This window comes from Thermobia domestica, chromosome 13, assembly GCF_964235325.1.
Source record: "Thermobia domestica chromosome 13, izTheDome1.hap1.1, whole genome shotgun sequence".
NCBI lineage: Eukaryota > Metazoa > Arthropoda > Insecta > Zygentoma > Lepismatidae > Thermobia > Thermobia domestica.
Window position 1 is genome coordinate 28,608,289 of NC_137466.1, and position 22,827 is coordinate 28,631,115.

The 22,827-nt window shown below is 38.0% G+C and overlaps 1 protein-coding gene across 2 annotated transcripts in view; it reads right to left on the reverse strand.

Moving 5' to 3' along the window:
• The window catches only part of LOC145668061 (piwi-like protein Siwi), a 164,258-nt gene extending 148,412 nt beyond the window's left edge, over window positions 1–15,846 (reverse strand). Inside the window, exons 1-2 of one of the 2 annotated variants that reach the window (XM_081735559.1) lie at window positions 15,512–15,846; window positions 724–874 (exon numbers count right to left, since the gene is read on the reverse strand). In XM_081735559.1, the coding sequence (XP_081591685.1) occupies window positions 724–873 (150 nt within the window). In that variant the 5' untranslated portion in view covers window position 874; window positions 15,512–15,846. Of the gene's footprint in view, window positions 1–723; window positions 875–10,047; window positions 10,068–15,511 lie in introns of those variants that run through there. The other variant, XM_081735558.1, reaches the window with a different exon arrangement.
• Window positions 15,847–22,827: the final 6,981 nt, after the last annotated feature.

Genomic DNA, 22,827 nt, shown 5'->3' on the forward strand with positions numbered 1-22,827 from the left:
AACGCGGAACTTCTGATGGCTTTTCCGAGTTCGTGAAGGTGACGTACTACAGTGGATTGAGAAACACCGAGTTACTTTAACAATCGTCGTTTGCGGGTGGATGGGTTTGTCTCAATGGCGTGTCGCATGACTGAGAATCTGTTACCCTGGAGCGCTGGACCTTGCTTGATCTTTGATATTTTTACAACCTACACGGACTTTCTGAAATCAATGAGTTTCTATGCGCTGTCCTATCGTTCATACGGCTTTGCGCGACAAACATTTGGAGTCGTGCTGCAGCGTTATAATCGACTTTAAACTCATACATTAACAGTTCACGTATCAGATGTTGCAGAGCACACAATATCACTGTCACTAAAAACTGACTGCAGATACTGACGGAGTAGCGGTCTTTGTAGTAAATAGTTCCTGGATCAGTTTGACCCTGAACTTACAGTCGATTACGGCGTATACTCGCGCCTGCTGTTTATGGTGGAAATACTGAAAAACTTATGACTGATCCTTGTGACCGCTACCAAATGTAATATGGTCAATGCTGAGAATGGGAAATATGCTTCAAATATTAAAACCAAAATTTTCATTTATTTAAGGACTTGTTTGACATTTCAATGAATTCAAAATAACATATTAATTCATTCCTCTCTGCTACATAAATAAAGTATGTTTCTTGATTTAAATAAACTTCAACTGCTTAAAAACCATGTTTGTAAGCTGTGTACTTACAGCCTGCTGCTGCTGCTGCTGTTGTGCTGCTGCAAACCCAGGAGGAGGCCTCCGTTGCTCATGTGGTTGGTCAGCTCCAGGTCGAGGAGGACCCTGTTGGCCACGGGCTCTTCCCCTCGCACGGCCTCGTGCCCGAGAAGTTGGTTCCATTCTAGAAAAGGAACGAAGAATACCTAAATAATATTCATTAGAAATAAATTCCAATGTAATATGAATAACTACTTATTACTTAAGATAACTATAAGAAAATATTTATTGCAACAGGTTTACAAAATAAATAATTTTGCTTAAAGTCAATGGAAATCCTAGTTTGGCCACAATTATACGAAATGTAGCAGTTATTTTGCTTTCAACATATACTTCCGATATTTGTAAAATCTCAGACTTTGGTTAACATTTCAATTTAGCACTTTAACATTGTATTAGGCAGAAAAACGTGGGTTCCTGTCACCACAGCATGGCGCGTCCTCAGGTTGCGGATCGAGAAGGTCTCTACATATAGAGGTAAACTGCGAATATACTGAATAAGCAGTCGCGGGCAGACGACAAGGAGTGGTCCTCCAGCTTGGGAGTTTGGGTAAGGCTAACAACCTCATCCTGTAAAAAGGCACTTATTCAGAAACATTTACAGAAGCCTCGGACAAGGACTGATAACTTGGCATGATCTCAGCAAAAGAAAATGGACACGAGATTTGGAACATGGAATATTAAAACCCTTTATATGGCAGGCGCGATAAAATCCGTAACGAGTGAGTTAGAGAAATACAGGATAGACTTAGTAGGAGTTCAGGGAGTTAGGTGGGAAGGAAATAAAAATCACCAATTAGGAACAGGGTTTTTCGTTCACAAACGAATAATATCAGCAATTAAGCGGGTTGAATTTGTTACTGACAGACTTTCTTTTATTACTCTTAAGGGTCGATGGTGTGATATTATTGTTTTAAATATATATGCCCCAACAGAAGATAAGGATGACAACGATATAAAAGAAAGTTTTTACGAAGAAGTGGAACGGATATTTGACCAACTCCCGCGATACCACATGAAAATTCTATTAGGGGAGTTCAATGCGAAGGTAGGACGAGAAGATATTTTCAAACCGATTATAGGGAACGAAAGGCTGCATAAAGAAAATAATGACAACGGTGTTAGACTCGTGAACTTCGCAAACCAAAAACCTTATCGTGAAGAGTACAAAATTCTCACATCGCGATATTCATAAATACACTTGGACCTCATCAGACGGAAAAACACATAATCAAATTGATCATATTTTAGTAGACAGAAGAAGACAATCTAAAAAAATAGAAGAGAGCCAGGTAAGAGAAAGAGAGGAATACCAGATTGAAGTTTCGAATAGATTCTCGACTTTAGAAGATTCGGACTGCACTAGTGTTGAGAATACTTGGATTGAAATTAGAGATAGCAGTACAATTTCAGCAAAAGAAAAATTGAGACACACGGGAATACGTAGAAACAAACCATGGTTTGACCAGGAATGCATTAAACTAGCAGAGAAGAGAAAACAGGCAAAATTACGTTGGCTACAAAATCCGAATGAAATAACTACACAAAATTTCGTAGACATCAGGCGAGAAACTTCCAAAACTTTTAGAAAAAAGAAACGCGAGTTTTTGAAAGCTAAAATTACGGAACTTGAAGAAAATAGTAAAAATAAAAACATTCGGGACATGTATAATTGATCAACCAATTTAAGAAAGGCTATCAACCTCGTGCTTATATATTAAAGCAGACGGAACAGTTCCCACTGATACAGATAGCATCTTAAATAGATGGGAAGATTTCTTTGACGATTTGCTTAACACGTAGCCAGAAACTAATGTGCGTGGAGAAAGAGAGATCCACACCGCAGAACCATATGTTCAAAACCCAACCGAATAGAAACAGAAACTGCTATAAAGAAATTAAAGAAACACAAATCTCCAGGTGTTGACGAAATTCCGGCTCAGTTAATTTTAGCTGGAGGCGAAAAATTGTGGAACAAGATACACAAACTCATTCTCATCTGAAACAAGGAAGAATTGCCACAAGAGTGGAACGAATCAATTATTGTTCCAATTCACAAGAAAGGCGACAAAACTGACTGTAATAATTATCGAGGCATCTCTCTTCTGTCAACATCCTATAAAATCCTTTCAAACATTCTTTTAGCGAGATTGACCCCATACGCAGATGAAATCATTGGACATTATCAGTGCGGATTTAAAAGAAATCGATCAACTATCGACCAAATATTTACCATTCGACAAATACTCGAAAAGAAGTGGGAATACAATACCCTAGTACATCAATTATTTATTGATTTTAGAAAGACTTACGACTCGGTTAGGAGAGAAACATTGTACAACGTTCTTACAGAATTTGGAATACCGAAAAAGCTAATTAGATTAATTAAATGGGTGATTCCACGAAAAAGGGAAATTTTCACTTGGAAAGTTTTTGTTCCATTGATGGTCGCCTATTTCGAAAATAATATCAGATGCATTTACTACCACTAAGTACATGTTAATTAGGTGTTCAGCAGAGCTGAATCGTTATTTGTGTAGTAAATAAAAAATAATAAACTTTTCAGCACCCACGGAGTTGAGTCCATAGGTCACGGAGTTGAGATTAGTTAACACGGGGTTGAAAATTGCTGTGGAGTTGAGAAACGTGATACATCTGGGTGATAAGTTTTGGTTTATAAGTGATTAAGCTTATAATTTACATAACAATTGAAATAATTTTCCAATAATTTTTGTAAGTTAGAATTATTCTTCTTATGTTGAATAAAATTCTAACAAACTAGATGACACGTAATTTGTTATACAAAAATACTCGAGAAAATACTGCAAACATATGAAAATATATCTAATGAAAGTTTCAAAATTGAATACATATATACATGAATATGTGACGTACAATAAGAAAAAAAGAAATACACAAACACTTATCAAATATTGAAAAATTAATACGCTTTTAATATGTTGACTATCATATGGAGAGGACAGACGTTTCACATAAGCTTACGAAACAAACGAAGTAGTCACTAAACCTGTCTATTGTCTACTTCATTTGTTTTCTGAGCTTATGTAAACCGTCTGTCTTTTCTGTGTGATCAAGTCAACACGTCGAAAGTGCAATACTTTTTCAACATTTGGTAAGTGTATTCGTATATTTGGTTTATATACAAGGTGTTTCAAAGCAATACAGACACCGTTTGGGAGCTGATTCTTGACACCAAGGTAAGACGAAAAGTATAGACAACCTGGGTGCACAAATGCTTCCTTTCGGAGTTATAGGCTGGCGAAAACATAAAAAAAAAAAAAAGAAAGAAAGGTTCATAGCTCCAAAACTATGAGATCTGCCGTACTCGGGTCACGACTTCACTTAGGAACTAATATGTGCGCTATCCAAAAATATGTTTCAGAATACTGACAATACCTCACAAGCCAATACTGACTTGTGAGGTACTCACGAAGCAATCTTTATAGAGAATTTGGCTACGGGCATATAATCTAAAGTACTCACCAACTACTTCTATAAAAGTTGTTGTGGAAGTATTGCAGGATTCTCAAACATGGATATTTGGATAGCGCACATACTAGTTCCTAAGTGAAGTCTTGACCAGACTACGGTAGGTCCCATAGTTTTAGAGCTATGGACCTTTAAAGTTCATTTTGTTCATGTTTTTCGGCAGCCTATAACTCCAAAAGGAAGCATTTGTGCACCCAGATTGGTCTATACTTTTTGTCTTACCTTGGTGTTAGCAATCACCTCCCAAACGTTGTCGGTGTTCTTTTGAAACACCCTGTATAATGAACACTAAATGTCAGTGTAAGGCACTCATCATTTCTCAGTTTTCTTTGAATAATTCAATGTTCTTTGTTAAGTAGCCCACATTTTCCACTCCAATGAAGGAAATGTCTTGAGGAAACAGGGAAGGGCTGTTCTAGTCTACACAGAATATCAACTGCCAATGCTTTTTGAACGTCAGGTTTAGTGGGCCAGGAGAAATTCCTCCCGATCCGCGTCATAAAATTGACTGTTCGTACATTGCCCTCAGACTCTTCGACAATCCCTGAAAAGAAAACAATTAGCTGATCATAAGATTTAGTATAATAATAGAAGCGAGAGTTTTTAGAGTGGTTTTAAAAGTTAAAAAATAATTTGAATTTTACGGGGTTACCACTCATCGAAGTATATAACTGCAACTCAGTCTTGAGTTTTTGGCGGATTGTCATATGTTAAACCAACTTCACAAGGAATGTTTACATCTAAAGAAATTGTTGCCATTGATGGTGGAGAATAGTAGTTAAGTTGCCCGAAATGGAAATGAATGCAGATATCTCCTGCTAGATATGTAAAACACGAAAGAGAACGGAAATTAATTACTTGTGGTGTTGTGTTACACCATGTTACTTTATGTACTTTTGATGTTCCCACAAAACGTTTTGTGGTGAGAGGAAGCTGCTGTTCGACAGATGAAATTTCTTCCTTTGAAACAGTGTATATCTTGACATCTCTGCAATGTTTTCTCATTTGTTCAATTAATGTCTACATCATATCCTTGACCAATAAGGCATTCTGCGGTTCTTTCAAGAGTGGCCCCGACCCAATCGGGAGCACCTTTCCCATGTCCAGTTTCGGAATAGTTCCATGTAATATTCTAGCATTTTATAATTGATGTTAACTCGTAAGTAGCAAATTTTTCAGCAACTTGTGCGGATTTTTTCCTTTCGTAATGTTCTCTTGATGATGGTCGCCACCTTTTTCTCTTTATTCTTTGCTCTCTTTCGAAAAATGAAATCTCTGAGTTTTACGTCCCACGGTTATGCCGGTTAGGCTAAAGGAGACAGTGATTATGAGAAATGAATGAAATGGTGGAATGAAGAAAGTGGGAGGAAACGGGAGAACCCCGAGAAAACCCACGCACACGGTGTTTGTCCACCAGAAAGTTCACTTGGCGGGGGCTGGGATCGAACCCGGGACCCCAAGTTGCTCTCTTTCGGATAATGACAATATGCCTTTTATTTTTCCTTCTTTCTTCCTCTTTCTCCACCTTTCTTGTTTTCTCCTCTTGAACTCTTCATACTTAATAGGATCATTCCTAATTACCAACCGACGTTTCTTTTCGGCTTCCCTCTTTCTTTTTAGCTTTTCCTTTTCACTCAATCGTTTTCTCGACATTTTAATCTGATATGGAAAAAAAATTGTAACAAATGTTAATTCTTATAGAATATAACACAAGAAACATTTAGAAATATAAGAAATTCATTGATATTGAAAGATTTTGATGAACAGTTTTTTTTTTTTTTTTTTTTTTTTTTGTTTTTTTTCATTAAACGCCTACGCACCAAATTGTACGTACCGAATTTTTTTTTCGGAATTTTTAATAAACTTCTATTGACACTCATATGAAACAAATAAAGAGTTGGAAATAGTTACAAATTAGTCAAGAAGAAATAATCCAATATCAATCAATCAAGAGAGGAAATAAACCAGTATCAATTAATATACGCACCTGCCTCCTACGCACAAAAATATTTTTCTTATAGCTTCTTTAAAAGATTTTTGTTGGTGCGCATAATACTTAATACATAAGAAATTAAATGTCAACTAAAAGCAGGAAATTCGTGTTATTATTCAGTTTAAAATCTCTTGTCGCGAATATTGGCAAGAGGAATTTGAAGCTTAATATACGTACCGTATATAAAACGATAATCATGCCTGTTGTTTTGTATGGTTGCGAAACATGGTCGCTTACTCTGAGGGAAGAACATAGACTGAAAGTATTTGAGAACAAGATCCTCAGACGAATATTCGGACCCTAGGAACAGGAATGGCGGAAACTTCATAACGAGGAACTACATAATTTATACGGTTTACCCAACATTGTTACGGTCGTCAAGTCTAGGAGGCTTAGGTGGGCAGGTTATGTAGCTAGAATGGAAGAAAGTAGAAATGCTGACTGGAAGACCAATCGGAAAACGACCATTAGAAAGACCTAGGCGCAGATGGGAGGACAATATTAAGATGGATCTCGCAGAAAGAGGAATATAAAGTAGAAATTGGATCCTGTTAGCGAAGGATAGAAATAAGTGGAGAGCTTTTGTAAACGCGGCATTAAACCTCCGGGTTCCATAGGCCATAGAATTAGTTAGTTAGTTAATTAATTAGGCAGAAAAACACACTCTTGTGAAAGCTTCCTTCTAGTCTACTATAGAATTAAATCAAGAGTTTCAACTAAGAACACGTTTCAAGGAGGTGTTTCAGAAGCACAAATAGCATTATAATACTGAAATACTTGAAGCGCAAACTACATAAAGTTAGGTAGGTTGGTGACTCCTGCAAGTTGAAACTTGGAGGAAACACGAGAGACAGATGAAATCTACGGTTTCCATCCTCTCCATCAGAAGCTTATAGGGTTAGGAATCAAACCAAGAGAGCGACTCTTTACAATAAAAGCGGGTGAACACTTTATCACTGTTGCATGGCGTCTCCAACTAAATTATTTTAAATAATTATTACTTAAGTGTGTGTGTTTTAAAACAAAACTTAAAGGATACTTAATTCAATTAATCTTAAGGGAACTTCAGGGAAGGGATACTTAATTCAATTAATAAGACGAACGGAAATTTTGGTTTCCATATAAGATGGCATTTCATTAAAACAATACACAATTTACACTATTGACTTCCATTCGGAAGCAACTAAGCTCAAGTTGATGAAACAGGGTAAACAGTGAAGGGTATCACAGAAGATTAACCATTACTTTGCCAAGCTTAATATTCCGTATCTACGCAACATTCCACAAGTATCAAAAATCTTCAATTAAATTATATAAACACACTATTAAAGTTACAATATTTAGACATTTGAAAACTAGTACCTAACACAGCAATTAGTATGATTAATGATAATAATAATAAGGAAAAAAATGAAATCTTTCATTTTTTACTTCCCACGGTTATGCCGGTTAGGCTGAAGGAGACAGTGATGATGAGAAATGAATGAAATGGTAGAATGAGGAAAGTGGGAGGAAACGGAAGAGAAAACCCACGAGCACGGTAATAAGAAGGAGAACAACATTACCCCGAATTGTGGCATTAAACGTCAGCACAGGTTATTAAAAATAATTCTTTATCTTACTTTACAAATCAGTAATTTTAATGCGTCTTTAAAAAAAAAAAAAAAAAAAAAAAAAAAAAAAAAAAAACTTTGGATTACTTGAATTGACAAATAAAACAAATAATTTCAATTTGTGATGACAAACTAAAATTTGGAAAACTTTGATCTTAAAGTTCAATGTCCAATCAGAAACTGATCTTTTATCTATAAAAATTTTACGCATTACGAAGTTTAAAATAAAGGATCCCTAGAAATGACAGCAGTGAAGTTAATACAAAACCAAAATACAATAATCTATTCCGATCGAAACAGTAAAATCAATGGATTGGACTCTTTACCCTGTTCACTTAAAATTTATTTAATTTTACCCTCGTTAAATATAAAATTTATTCGATTATTTTATTTGTGAAGTTCGATATGACCATTTACAAGAAATGAAACTTCCCAACTTAAACAACTTAACAAAAATATTAGTTACTGCCCATTTTCTGCAGAATATTTCCTCCTTTCGATGTCCTATTTCTGCACGTCTTAAATGTGATTGAAATGAAATTAAATCTTCCAGTTTAACATCCTATGATTATGCCCATTAGATTAACGAAGACTGTTCATTAAGGCACATAAATGATGGAATAATTTGTGGAATGAGAATATGGGAGGAAACTGGAGTACTCGAGAACTCGATGTTGTCCACAACAAACTTACATGTCTGAAGGGAGGATCGGTGGCTCAGTTCTAGAGCGCCACAGTTACAAGATGATGACGTAAGTGTAGCTTTGTCATCTAAGGAATACTTATTGATAGTAGCTGATTGGTCGGTTGTTCTGGAGTTTAATGTCCCTTTTCACCATCGACGATCTATACGAGTTGAAGACCTACCATTTTACGTACATCGAACACGGGTTTCCTACAGGTAACGTTGACCATTTAGAAACGAAAATTCCACTAATAATAGAACGCAAACACTCGACACCAGATGTTAACACTTCTCAATAATCAATACAAACCAATCAGTGGACATAACTGTGCTAGTTGCTGGTGTAGGATCGTAACCATGAAAACTAATGACACAGTTATTCCCTCCAATGTCGTAGGTTCTTTTTTTTTTTTCAGTTACAGTTATGACAGCTGTAGAATTTTGTTCTGTTCATTTATTTTTCTGCTACAATGTGTCTACAGTACTCGCATAGAAAATATTAAAAAAAAAAAGTTTATGTCCAAATTATTATAAACTCTTGCGCTGTGTGCTTATGCATTCAGAAACACACGTCTCGAACGACTAGTGATTCTGGTATTTAATCAAACCCACCCTCCGCCTCCTCCTCTCTTCGTTTAAAGCAATCTGTGTGACATAATATACTCTTTCCATTCAGATGGAAAAACAGAGGAACCATGTTTACAAGCTCTATAGCTCTAAAACCATCTCTTACATTCGTTTGTTCTCAAATACCCTTTTCGAGCCTGAATAAAAAATAAATGTCAAAAACGTTCTCATAGCTTCATAAACGCCTATATCTGTTTTCTTTCTCTTCACAGATTGCAAGCCAGAAAGATGCTCCTTGTGAAATTTATAGAATATGTCAATCACGGCAGTAGGTTTTGTGCTTCCCAAAGTCTGTAATGCGAGCGCAGAGCTCTAAAAACTACTAACAGAAATTAGTGTTAGAATTCAATGATTAACTTTATTTTGTTTACCAGTAATTACAAACAAATGTTCCGGGAGCGTCAATTGGCCAGAACAGGAGGGTGTAATTCCCCCCTCCTTTGAGATTTGTAAACACATATTGTTTGATCGTGTATGGTAATACAAAAATAAAAAAGTGAAACTCTTATGTCGGCGAAGAATCCTCCTTTCCCTGGACAAGATCTAAAATGACACCAAGATTACTAGAGAACAGGCTGCCTCTTATCCATGCTGCACGGTCATAGGCTGTCCCGGAATGACGTCTCCCATAGACCCGTAAAGCGCGCAAAAAAAATTGTCGTTCGCTCTTTTCCCGCTTAAGAATAAGGAAGAGAGTATTCACGTGAGAAATCCTACAGTGAATTAACGTTACATAGTAAAATACTTTTTTGTTGCCTACATGCAGAATTAAACTTAAGTATCTGTAATTTACTACATAGAATAATGATCGAAAAAGGAAGTCATAATAATTGTGTTTTACGATAATATTCTATTGTTAAAAACCTTACCTCATTCGACAAGTTTCCTGATCTTTTTCATCCGTTTGTCCTGGGAGCTTCCGTGGGAACACTTCTGCTCTGCCAAACTATTCAAAAACTTAGTTCTGGCGAATGTTCTCATTCACACAAATGTAATCACTACTTCAGAATCCACGTTAGCATTACTCCTACAAATAATTCAGCACAGACATTTCATGGTATTTTTTCCCCCTACCACTGTTCTTCCATGGTACAATGAAAACTGTTTTTCCATATCTTTTACACAAGAAAGTCATTCTTCAATGGGTTGTGTGAGATGGCCATGAGACAAGCTTTAAATCAGGGGTGTAGCCAGCAGGTTTATCTAGGAGGGTCTCGTCAGCTACAATTTACAAAGCCCAAAAATTTGTAACAGAGTGATTTTGAGGCCTGAAAAAAACGGAAATCTTCGCTTTCCGTCCAAAAACTAAGAACACTGTTGTTTTAGCCTTTATTTTTGCTTTCTCCGTAAGTAGTTTTTATTATGCTTAACCAAGAACTACAGCTCCGGACCAAACGTTATGTCTTTGTGCGTAACTATTACAATTTAAGCCCATCTACACAGAACCTATCTACATAAGACTGATTTTCTTTGATATTTCACTTATTTTTTTTAAGATTTCCTGACAAAAATATTTATTTACTATTCGTGACTAAAATAGTACAAATAGTAAAATAGTACGTAGTTTGTTGTTCATTTATTTTTATGCTATAATGTGTCTACAGTACTCGCATAGAAAATGTTTTAAAAAATGCTAAAAAAACACCATACAAATTCTCGTATTGGCATAGATTGACAATTATTTTAAAATAGGTCTATATAAAATACTTTCATGTTTCATATTGGACATGATCCGCACAGGAGCACTAGATCAATCGACTGTAGCAAATGTAGTAGCAAGCTGTGCATTTGGTCATTCCTTACACGGAAGAGATACCATACTATTTTTCGATCGGTAAATAATTTACCGATTATTAATTATATGTAAACTTTGTTATTTTTAAATGACTGGAGCGAGGCAATTTTACGATGATGTTTCAAAAGTTGGTCATTTCGAGGGCCCAGGAAATCATTTGGGAGGCCTGGCCCCGATGAGACAAACCCCCGTGGCAAGACCCCTGCTTTGAATCCATTGATGGTGAAGAGTGATGAACGGGAACATTTCTATTGTACTGATTACTTATTGTTCTATCAAATATAATTGAATTAAAACAATAGTAACAAAATTACTGCCTTAAAATGTGTTCCTGAAGAAGTTCATTATGCACCCTGTAACTAAACGGCGCATCCACAGTTAACTTTTGGAATACTCCATTCTATTAGTTTCCCAATGTAGCTAAAGGCAACGTATATGAATAACTGCGTAGAGCTCCCTATGGCTAAATGGACAGTCATGGTTCGCTAGCTAGAAGGTTCGAAATCCGTCTCGGAAGCTAATATTTTTAAAAACCTTAATTTTCCAGATTTTAAGATCTTTCTCTCCCTTCGTAATCATCTGATGCTCTAACAAGAGTTCTCCACCTTAATTCGACAACTGCCTCATGTGATGCTCGCAGTTCGGAAACTTTCCTTCTTCTGTTTCACAAAATCACAATTTTCACCATAATATGGATGCTATCCGATCATTTTTTCTCCAATTCTAAACTAGCATATGTAAATCATCCACTCCCTCCCTCTCTCCATATCTGAATCTCTCTCTTTCTCGATGTCGTCCACTATGAAAGCACATGGCTTGAGATAAATCTTTCAACTCTTGAAACTACATGCAAACGCTCTGGCAATGTGCTATCCTAACACCTTAAGTTTGTTCCTAAATGCAGTATCACTGTAGATTCCCCCCCCCCCAAGGGGAAGATTCTCCGCCATGTTTTTTTTTTTTTTATTACTATACACTTGATAAACCAATATGTGTTTATAAAACTTAAGGGAGGGAGGGGGAATTACACCCTCCTGTCCTGGCCAATGCTCCTTGAACATTTGCTTGGAATTACTGGGAAACAAAATGAAGTTTATCATTGAATAACACTCATTTTTGTCAGTAGTTTACAGAGCTCTGCGCCTCAATTACAGACTTTGGAAAGCACAAAACCTACTGCCGTGATTAACAATGTCCATAGATTTCACAAGGAGCACCTTCCTAACTTGCAGTCTTTGAAGAAGGGAAAGAATGCAAATAAAGGCGTTTACAAAGCTCTGGGAACATTTTGTAACTTTTTTTATTATTGTAATGCAGTTCCCACATTATTATTATAACGCAATTAATGCAAGAAAACTCTCATTATTCAAAGTTCCACCTGTGGTTTCCAGTAAATCCTCAAGGAAGTTCCGCGCCGTCCATTGTAGATTTTGTTATTCAAATCTATATAGACATTTATAGTCATGCATATCAGAGTATCTCCGAACCTTGTACACCCCTCTTGATGACTCCACATTCTTGTCTGTGGTACAAGCTGACAGAAAAGCCACGCGACCCCTCCATTCGCTGTTATCCATGAATCACTGACTAGTGACTGTTAAGTGATTCGTTCAAAAAACCGGAACTGACTGAACCAAATGAATCGAATCACTGAATCAAAACAATGAATGAATGAGTTGTCTAAAGGAAAGATTTGCGCACTACACGCAAGTCTGGATCTGGTAGAACACCAAAACTAATGACTCCAAGAAAGGTCGGGGTTTTACGACGAAAATTTAACCATACGGACGGAATTTCGCAACGCCAAGCTGCAAAGTTGTTCCACTGTTCGCCTGCACAATTAATAAGACGTTTAAAAAAAAACTGAACATTGCATGTCGTAAAATAATAATAATCGACCGCAACGAAAGACAAAAAAGTTAAGCGAATAAGTTGTGCTGTCTTCTTTACCGAAAATTTTCGAAATGTTGTGGATCTTAGATGATGAATCGTAAATTACCTTGCCCAACACTTCTATCCACGGCAACAGAAATTTTTCATCCAAATGTCCTCTACGCCTGCCAGTTAAATTTTCAACCAAACAGAAGTTTGAAAACAAAATTTTGGTGTGGATTGCATTTGGCCCAAACAGAATGGGTGCGCCATTCATCAAAGACTCAAACGGTGCCATTAATGCCGGTATTTATCTAAAGCAATATGTTCAAAAACGACTTATTCCGTACATTCGACAAAACTATAACGATAATTACGTCTTTTAGTCAGATAAAGACAGCTCGCATTACGCCAAAATTGTCGTTGACAATCTACATGCACAGAATATCAATTTTGTTCAGAAACACAACCACTCTGCTAATTCCCAGAAGCACGATTTATTGAAGACTTTTGATCTGCTTTAAAAGCACGTGTCTATCGAAACGGTTGGAAAGCACAAAACACAAGGAATCTTTCAAATCACATTAAATTGTGCTTGGGAAAACTGGACAAAAATTCTGTACAGAAGCTTTCCAACAGTACGAAGAAAAGGATCGACTAAATCCCCAGACATGGAGTGGTCGAAAAGTGAATGCAATTTTGCCAATTGTTTACTTCGTGATTTTTTCTTCTCTTGTACATCATCAAGGAACTAAATAAATTGGGTTACATTAATAGCCGGGATTTTTAGTAAACACCAGTTATTACGTCAGGAAATATTCCATAAAAACTACAGATATTATTTAGTTCCTCCCCAAATCACTTGGTTGTGACTCTGGTTCACTTGATAGTGATTACGGTTCCTTATTTGTAACTTTGATGTACCAAAGTCATTGATTAGGTTGGGTTCATTCATTGTTGACGGAACTGTTAACTTTGATTCCTTGTAATCGTTTTCAAACACATTCACTGCGATTACTTACCTTTACGTTGTGGTAGAAAACTTGAGTAAGTACTCTGATACTTAACCTTCTTTTTTCACGCCATCAACAAGAGGTTCACATAGCTTTTACAATGCATTAATTGCAATTACATTCACATTGTCACTACATATTCAAATTTATCGTGAATATGTAACTACTACTACATATCTTCATTTTTATGGTCGTCCGACTATCACACTTTCTGCTCAATTTCAAAAATTATCGATACTTTACAAAACATAGTAACTCCCCGTCCTCACCAAAATACGTTGTTATAAAACTGAAAATCGAAATGACATGGAACGTCATCTTTCAACTAAATGCCACATTATAATCTCATCTGACGTCGGCAAGCCTCCACTGAAAATAGTACGACATAGGGGCAGGCTTTAATATCAAAATAACATATTAAATTTGATTTGTTTGTATGAATTTCATTTTTAGAAAATGATTTGCCATTTCTTCCTGTAAATTTTGACTACATATTTTCCATATTTCCGGACCTACTCTCCGGCACTTGACCTTTTATGGGCAAATCCTGTCGCACATGAAAGAACAAATATCTTTACTACGCAATTGTTATTTACTTTCATTCACGTCAGTAACAACTACACGTCACTGAGTACCGATGCTGTTGCTGCATTGTACCATAATAGGTACATTGGTTTTGAATTTTTGTTTATCTGTAGTTTTACATTCCTTCTCATCACTGAAGATATTTCAGACGTAGAACCCGAACCATACATATATTGTCCAACCGATAATCTCATGCACAAGTAACGAAAAGGCTAACCATTTTTACACATGGATTTTAAAAAATTAAATCCCAGGTACTCGTACAACATTCTCTACATAGTCTTACCTTGTTTAATCTGTAGCAATTTTATCCTTTAACAAAAGGAGGAGTAAACTTTATATGCATGCTCCAGCTGCGCATCAATAAGCAGGATCACTTTAAAAGATCGTTTACAACCTAGTAAGGTCGGGATAAAGAAATGTGGAATTTTTTTAATCGTGTAATTTTTCATGTCCGCGTAAGAATATCAACTGGATCAAGCAGTGTAAAGTTCACCCTCCTCCCCCTCAGAAAAAGTACGTAGCACCCTTGTACTCACAATGCAATTTAATGAAGTTACGAAGCGAAATGATGACGTGTAACAACGAAGGTGAAACAATTTGCCTATGATGGCATGATAAGACTTGTTCCTTACAAGTTACGAAGGTACAAAGATTGCCATGTAACAACATGAACAGACTTGCACTTTCTTATATCCTTGTAAAAGTGTGTTGATTGCTTCCCTTGTGCATATGGTAGCTGACTCGAAAGCTAATCTAGCTCGTATTACGAAACTAATTTCATAACTCAGTTATGCCTCCATTAGCATTCCCTCATATAGATGCATGAGTTACTACACTACCTACATCCTACTGTATGAGTAATATTATAGAGCATGTATGTATGTACTATATAGTTACTTATAGTACTATATTATTACTTCAATTCTTTCAAAATACACTATTACTGTATATGAAACCTTATGACTGCAAATTTGAGAAAAACTTCAGGAACAGTATTTACATCTATAATTTTGTTTTTTCGGTTTGTGATTCATAAAGTTAAAAGATTAAAATATCGAGCCTTACTTTAATGATTGCTTTTAACTGCGATATGTAAAAGCTTGTTAACTTTCCGGGCACTTCATACGCCACACAACGCCTCTTTTCCCTCAGCTCTGAACCATATTCAATTCTGTTCCAACACTATCATCGTTCCTTATTTTGTTTGTTATTTATTCGTTATCCTATCGTTCATACCACGCACAACAGGATCATTCTATTCTACACTGAAAATTTTATGTAAATTTAACACTGTTCACATTTCATTACACAACCTTTTTCTATACTTTCAAAACCCGACTATACAAGACATATAGTGCATGTATGCTGCTTTCGCTTATACCATACGTCGTTACATCCAGTGTTGCCAACAACCTCTGAAGAAAAAAGGCTAGATGGCCTTCAGAAATAAGCTTTTTTTACGCAAAAAATGGCTAGATTTTGAACTGCTAACCTATAACCCACATAGTAAATATTAAACCCACATTGTAGATTAGGATAATAAGTGAATTATAGTAAAATGTTGAATATTGCATTTTATTCGCTGAAGACCAACAAACAACATAAATGACATTAAATTACAATAAAATTCATCAATAACTCATCTTATTTATGAAAATCAACAGCCATATTATCAGTTGAATTGAAATAAGTCATCATCAATGACGTCGCAGCTAGCCGAGGTGCTGGAACTGGATACACCATCGTTGGATTTTGGATTGGTTGTGTTTGAGTAGACTGACATTGTCCCAATTTTCAGTAGTACTTCTTTCGGCAGGTCATAGTTCATTATAGACACTTATTTCTCCGTATACCCACATGAGTCATCATTGCATTGAGAGTTTTCAAGGTAATTAAATTAGATATGCTATTTGTTTTTTTTTTTTTTTTCATAAACGAAAATAATCTCTGTAGCTTGAAGAACCGCACAGTTTACTCAATTTGTAATAGAAAACTTTCATCTTGCAATGAAATACGAAAATTAAAATAATTAAAAAGTAGCAAACGGTTCTGTTACGGGAGCGACGTTAATTTTTTTTTTCTGAGTCGATAAGTATAGTTAAGTAGTTGTAAATCTGTGGGGGGGAGAGTAGAATAAAAAGTGTTTGTTGCGTAATAAAACACACTCTGTCTAGAGAAATCAATTAATACGATAATATATAATAATGAATGGGTTAATTTAAAAAATACCGCTCGATGAAGCATGGATTTACCTTTCCGACTGCGGAAAACCGAGAGCCATCATGTACCGAGAGAAAAGTGCCAAGAACTTCAAAAGGTGGGTCCGTGTCTGTAAAGAATCCTTCCCAAAAGGGTTCATGGTCGTTACTGGCTACTGTTACCGAGGTAAACTGAAGATTCGTGTAGGGTAGCGAAGAACTGCAAAATAAATTCGCAGTATTTTCAGGAGCAGATCATGCGGCCGATCTACGAGCATGAGATTCCAATAATGTATGGAAATGACGCCAATCTGGTGCGCATTCACATGGACAAGGCCTCATCATCGTCCCTCGTACCTCACGATCGTCCCTCGCATTCTACAGGGAGATGGAGGAGGCAAGTAATATACAGGTGATACCTTTCAATGAGGTACATGTTAAATCTCCAGATGCAAGTCCTATGGACTATTGTGGATTTGGATTGCTGAAGCGGGCTTTGGGAAAACGGAGTGTGACAACTGTGGAAGGACTTTGGAAAGCTGTGCAAAGGGAATGGGACAAGATTTCCCTCCCAGTTCTTCAGAGAAGCCTATTACAGTGGAAATTACGCTATCGGGTTATTGTTAGGAACCAAGGGAAACACATCGATCACTTACGGGACCTGGCGCCATGGATTCTTCTAAATTTTTAGGTAAGTTGAAATTGGCCAAGTGTAGACTGAACAACCTCTGTACCCTCTAATGCCTCGTCTTGACCAACCGTCAATTGCGTCTTGTACGATATTTTTACGTTAGTAACTGGACATAGATCGGCGTTGTTTAATGGCTCGGATTCTAAACCTTTCAATAATATACTTGGAACAGCATTCTTTCTCAGTTTGCGTATAAATAATTCTCCTGGTATTAGCCAGAGGTGGATCTAAACGGTGAAAACTGGGGGGAGGAGAGTCAGAACCCAGACTATGATAGGTATATCATGTTTATTAAAAACTTCTAAAATATCTAAATAATAGCTTAAATCAATTTCGTCACTCAAATACTGGGGACCTAGGTCCCCCGGCCTCAGCCTAGATCCGACACTGGCATTAGCTTTTCTTTCAGTAAACCTGACTTCTCGAAAGCAGCCTCTTCAAGATGTTTGGAACATGAGTGTTTTTATTTGGTACATTTTTTTCCATTGCTTTTCTTGAGCCAAAATATATATCGATCTGGTGATTTCTCACGACTTCGAAACGTAAAAAAAAAGATACTTTATGTCCTCAGCTTTAATCGCACGAGAATTACAACTGAAAACACGGCAGGTATTAAACATTTCTACTTCCCTTACAGACACAGCACGCGCTGTACTAACACGTGTTTTCTACTTCACACTAGTGTTTATTCCAGAAAAAAAATTCCGGGTGGCATACTTAGTATTCGCACCCGTTTGAAAAACACCCGTTTAAGAAAATATTTCGCAAGAACTGATGCATAAATTTGCTTCGTTACTAATTGTCCCTTTAGTCCATAGATGAAACTTGAGGCTGAAGAGGAATTTTCCGTCTGCAGTTGTTTTGGCGCATTTGAGCAGTGACTGCGTGAAGGCAAGATGGCAGAAAGTCCAAAAAAGGAAGGTCCACTACGAAAGGGTGGTACATACAGAGGCGGATTCAGGACCGACTTCTGGGGGGGGGGGGCGGTAGGTTGTCATACTCCTACTTTTAAGGGCTCCAAACTTTGGGATGGGTTTTATTTATATACATAAAACAAGAAAGTTTCCTCTTCTGGGTGGGGCGATTGCCCTGATCGCCCCCCGCTGGATCCGCCCCTGGGTACACATACCCTATTATATCTTGTCAGGTGCCGTTTTATTTTGTAGTTTTATTGCATAATGTATCACAGAGTACAGTAAGCCCACATCGGGCGCTCCAGCACTCGTAAGGTGCATGCTAGAATGTGGTAAATATTGATGTCGCCTCGGGTCTCACTGTGTTCGTACCTTGTAAATTATGTGATGGAAAATTACTTCAGACCAGGCCCGTGCTGAGATACTAACGAGGGCGGTGGACAAGTCTGCCAAAAGGGCGCCCTATACAAACATGAATACGTATTATATACAGATGGTGATCAGAAAAATGGAAACACCTATAGCTGACAACACGTCAGATGTATGGGTTGGTAGTGGTGTTGTGGCGCCCGCAGCGCCGGACCGCTGGTGGTGGTGTGTTAGGTCGGTCTCCATAGTACGTCAGGCGCAGTGGAACAGCAGTGTCCAGTGGCTACAGCAGACGGAGGTAGTGTAAAATGGGAGACCTCTCAGATTTTCAAAGAGGACAAATTGTTAGTGCGCGGTTATGTGGAGTGAGTGTGACGGCAGTGGCTACTGTGTTAGGTGTGTCGCGTGGGACAGTGTCAAGGTGATTACGGCCTACACAACACACGGGAAAACCACATCGGGGAAGCGGAACAGTGGGCGGAAGAAAATCATGAGTGACAGGTCACGCCGGGTATTAAAGCGCATTGTCATGCACAACCGTCGTGCCACTGCGGAGCAAGTGACGGAGGAACTCAATCAGCACCTCCCCACCCTGTTTCGACAATCACAGTCCGCCACGAAGTACATGACATGAAGTTACGGGATCGTGTTGCACGAGCCAAACCGCTCATCAGGTACCATAACGCTTTCGCACGCCGCAAATGGTGCCGCGACCATGCAACTTGGACCGTTGAGGACTGTAAACGTGTGATATGGTCAGATGAGTCGTCTTTCACCCTATTCCCAACCATGGGCCGTGTTTATGTGTGGAGAACGCCCAAAGAAGCTTATGATCTGCAGTGTCTCCGCCCAACTGTGAAACATGGCGGCGGCTCGGTGATGCTGTGGGCCGCCATATCATGGTTTTCATTGGGTTCTGTGGTCACACTTAGCGGCCGAATCACTGCCAACGATTATGTCGCAATTTTAGGAGACCACTTGCATCCTATGGTCCGGATGTTGTTCCCGGACAATGACGCCACTTCCAGGATGATAATGCACCCATTCACACAGCTGGCGTTGTTGCAGCGTGGTTTGAGGAACATCGGGATGAAGCTCAACACCTCCCCTGGCCCGCCCAATCCCCAGATCTCAACATAATTGAATATCTGTGGTCCGTCTTGGAAACACGACTCCGGCGACGATTTCCACCTCCATCATCTCTCACAGAACTGGCCGATGCCCTGCACGAGGAATGGTGTAAAATTCCACTTGTTACCATTCACAACCTCTATGCCTCCATCCCACGTCGCATCAAGGCTGTTCTGAAGGCGAAAGGCGGCCCGACACCATATTAATCTGGTAAGTTGCAATTTCGTTCAGGTGTTTCCATTTTTCTGATCACCATCTGTGTATATATAATGTAACTTAATTAATGTAGTAAACATCGGCAGATGATTCCTGTAATCCCAGATAAAACGAAAAGTATAGACCAACCTGGGTGTAAAAATGCCTCGGAGTTATGACCACTTTTTCTTAAAATGCAAAAAAAAAAAAAAAAAAAAAAAAAAAAAACATACTTGAGAACAAAACGTCTCATCGAAATCGGGCAAAAGGGAATGTCCATTATTTTTAGTCGTAGTTTCCATTAATGTACAATTGGATGTAGTGCATTGGCGGTGCAAGGAGACTCCCAAGGAAAGTGGAGTATTCCTTCGAGTATTTTATCAAACGTCGAATGAAGGAAATTAATAACAATCAAGTACAAGATTTCAACAATCATAAGTAGCCTATCAGTACTTCGTTCAAAGTACAACACTTAGAATTCGATACAGAATAAACTTTGTCAAAAAGGATTTAAATAAAAAGAAGTATTTAGCGTACCACAGTTATATCTGCTAGGCTAAAAATAGCGGATGATAAATGAACGGATTCCTGTCCAAATTACGAGTGTGTGAAAATGGAAAAAATAACTGATCCAGATTAGGTTTATAATGACTGTGCATAAGACAGTCAGGCAGCAAAGATCATGTATGATGAAGGAGAGTACAAGGGATTCTTCACATGACAGCAGTGATTCCTACAAACTATATGAATACAATTTGGGCGAAAGTAAGTTGCATTTAAAGATTTCCTCTTCATAATACGGAATTCCGTGGAAGATAATAATTCCGAGCACAAAAACAATGAAAGTCGACGAAACACAAGCTGTTCCACGTGTTGCACAATGATACAAAAAATACAGATTCAAACTGCCGATTTACTGTTTCGTACGAAGTAGGATAACTATGAAATACTCAAAGGTACCTTGTACAGTATTTGTGCAATGCAGTATGTGTACACGAGACAGTTCACAGTCTGATATTATCGACTGTCGACCGCATTGCAAAGATGAACTCGTTGAAGCAAATTTTTCCACGTGTATTCACACCTGAAATTTCGGAGGTGACTACCGCAGCTATATTAACACAAGGAATAAGTTCTTCGGTTGTTGTGGCTGGTGTAGCGTACAAAAGGCGTTTCATAACCACCCCCGAAAAAATCAAAAGGCGTGAGATAGAGTGAACGAGGTGGTCATAACACAGGTCCTTCTCTCCCAATTCAACGATCTGGGAATGTTTCATTTAGGTTGGTCTGCTTATCCCTGTCAAAATGTGCAGGTACACTGTCATGCTGGGATCGCATCTGCTGTCTTATGTTTAAGGACACATATTTTAACAATTTTGGGAGAACATGACGTAAAAACAAAAGATACGTACTCCCACACAGGCGAGACATACGTAATAAATAAGGTCCTATCATAAAATTATCCACCATACCGCACAGCACGCTCACACTAAATCTGTGCTTCTGGTCGTTCACTAGAGTTGCATGTGGATTTTTACGCCCTACACATGGCTACTGCTAGTTTCAGACTGGTCTCTGATCATTCCCAGTACACTACATTTAAATTCAACTGTCCACATGGTGAGATTTCCTCCGATTTCACGTAGGTGATTTTGAAAAGACCTTATCTCTCAAAGGCGAATATGGAGGCGTGGAAAAGTACAGAGAAAGTTACTCTCCTTTGAAGGCGACGGTCACGATTTAAACGCCTCGCCTCTGAGCTAATTCCCCTTGCCCCTCCATAAATGAGGCGCATATCTGTCAGCTCGTGGACAGGGTAATCTGCCATTCCGCAGGTACGTGCAGAATAACACAATCAGTTTTACTTAAACACCAACGTCTACACTTTTACACGCCTGTGAATACCTGGACACAACTCTCTGTCGTTGAACACAACACTTCCTACCCTATTTTACAGCAATTCCACACGTAACACCAGAGGATCGGACTATGTGTATCACACACAAGTTGCGTAGATGCCTACTACAACGCAGCCACGCTAATTCACGCCATTCCACAACAAAACTGTAAGACAGTCTTCTGCGAGCCACTCGCAATTGGCACACAAGTGAAGATAGCTCCGTAGTGTGCGACCAGGGGTAAGGGGCGGTCTGCAACTCCAAGGAAGTGGAAAAGCCCCTCGAAAGTATCCCTGGGAGAAGAGTCACTTAACCGATAAATCAAGTATACTGTCCAGCACATTTCTTTGTATCGTTATGCAACGTGTACAACATCTCGTTTCGTCCATTTTTATTGCTTCTGTGCACAGAAGTATCATATTCCACGGAACCACTTATTACAAGGAGGAAGCCCTTTAATGCAGCTAACTTTTGCCCAATATGCATTCACGCAATACTTCGGAATCCCTGTGTCATGTGGGGGTCCCTTGCACACTCGTTAATCACACATGATCTTTGCCTTTTTGGATACTACATGTTATTTTTTTAATTTAGTTTAATTTTTTTATTTTTATTTATTTATTTATTTATTTATTTATTTATTTATTTTTGCATGCAACCTGACTGTCCTATGCACAGTCGCTTTAAACCTAGCCTGGATGAATTTTATTTTTGCCATTTTCACACACTCGTAACTTGGACAGGAAGCCGTTCATTTGTCATAGTTCACTACAGGGAGTAATCTACACCCCCCCAACACCCCCCTAACACCCCTCCAAATTTTCTTACACACACTCCTGAATGGAAAAGGAACACTCCCCCAAATCCAATTGTATCAATCAGTATCATATTACATCAAGGTAGCGTTTAGGAAAGGAGGCAATATTCTTATTTATTTATTTCACTTCAAAATTCGAAGCGAACTCGTTCTCATGTACGGCTTCGA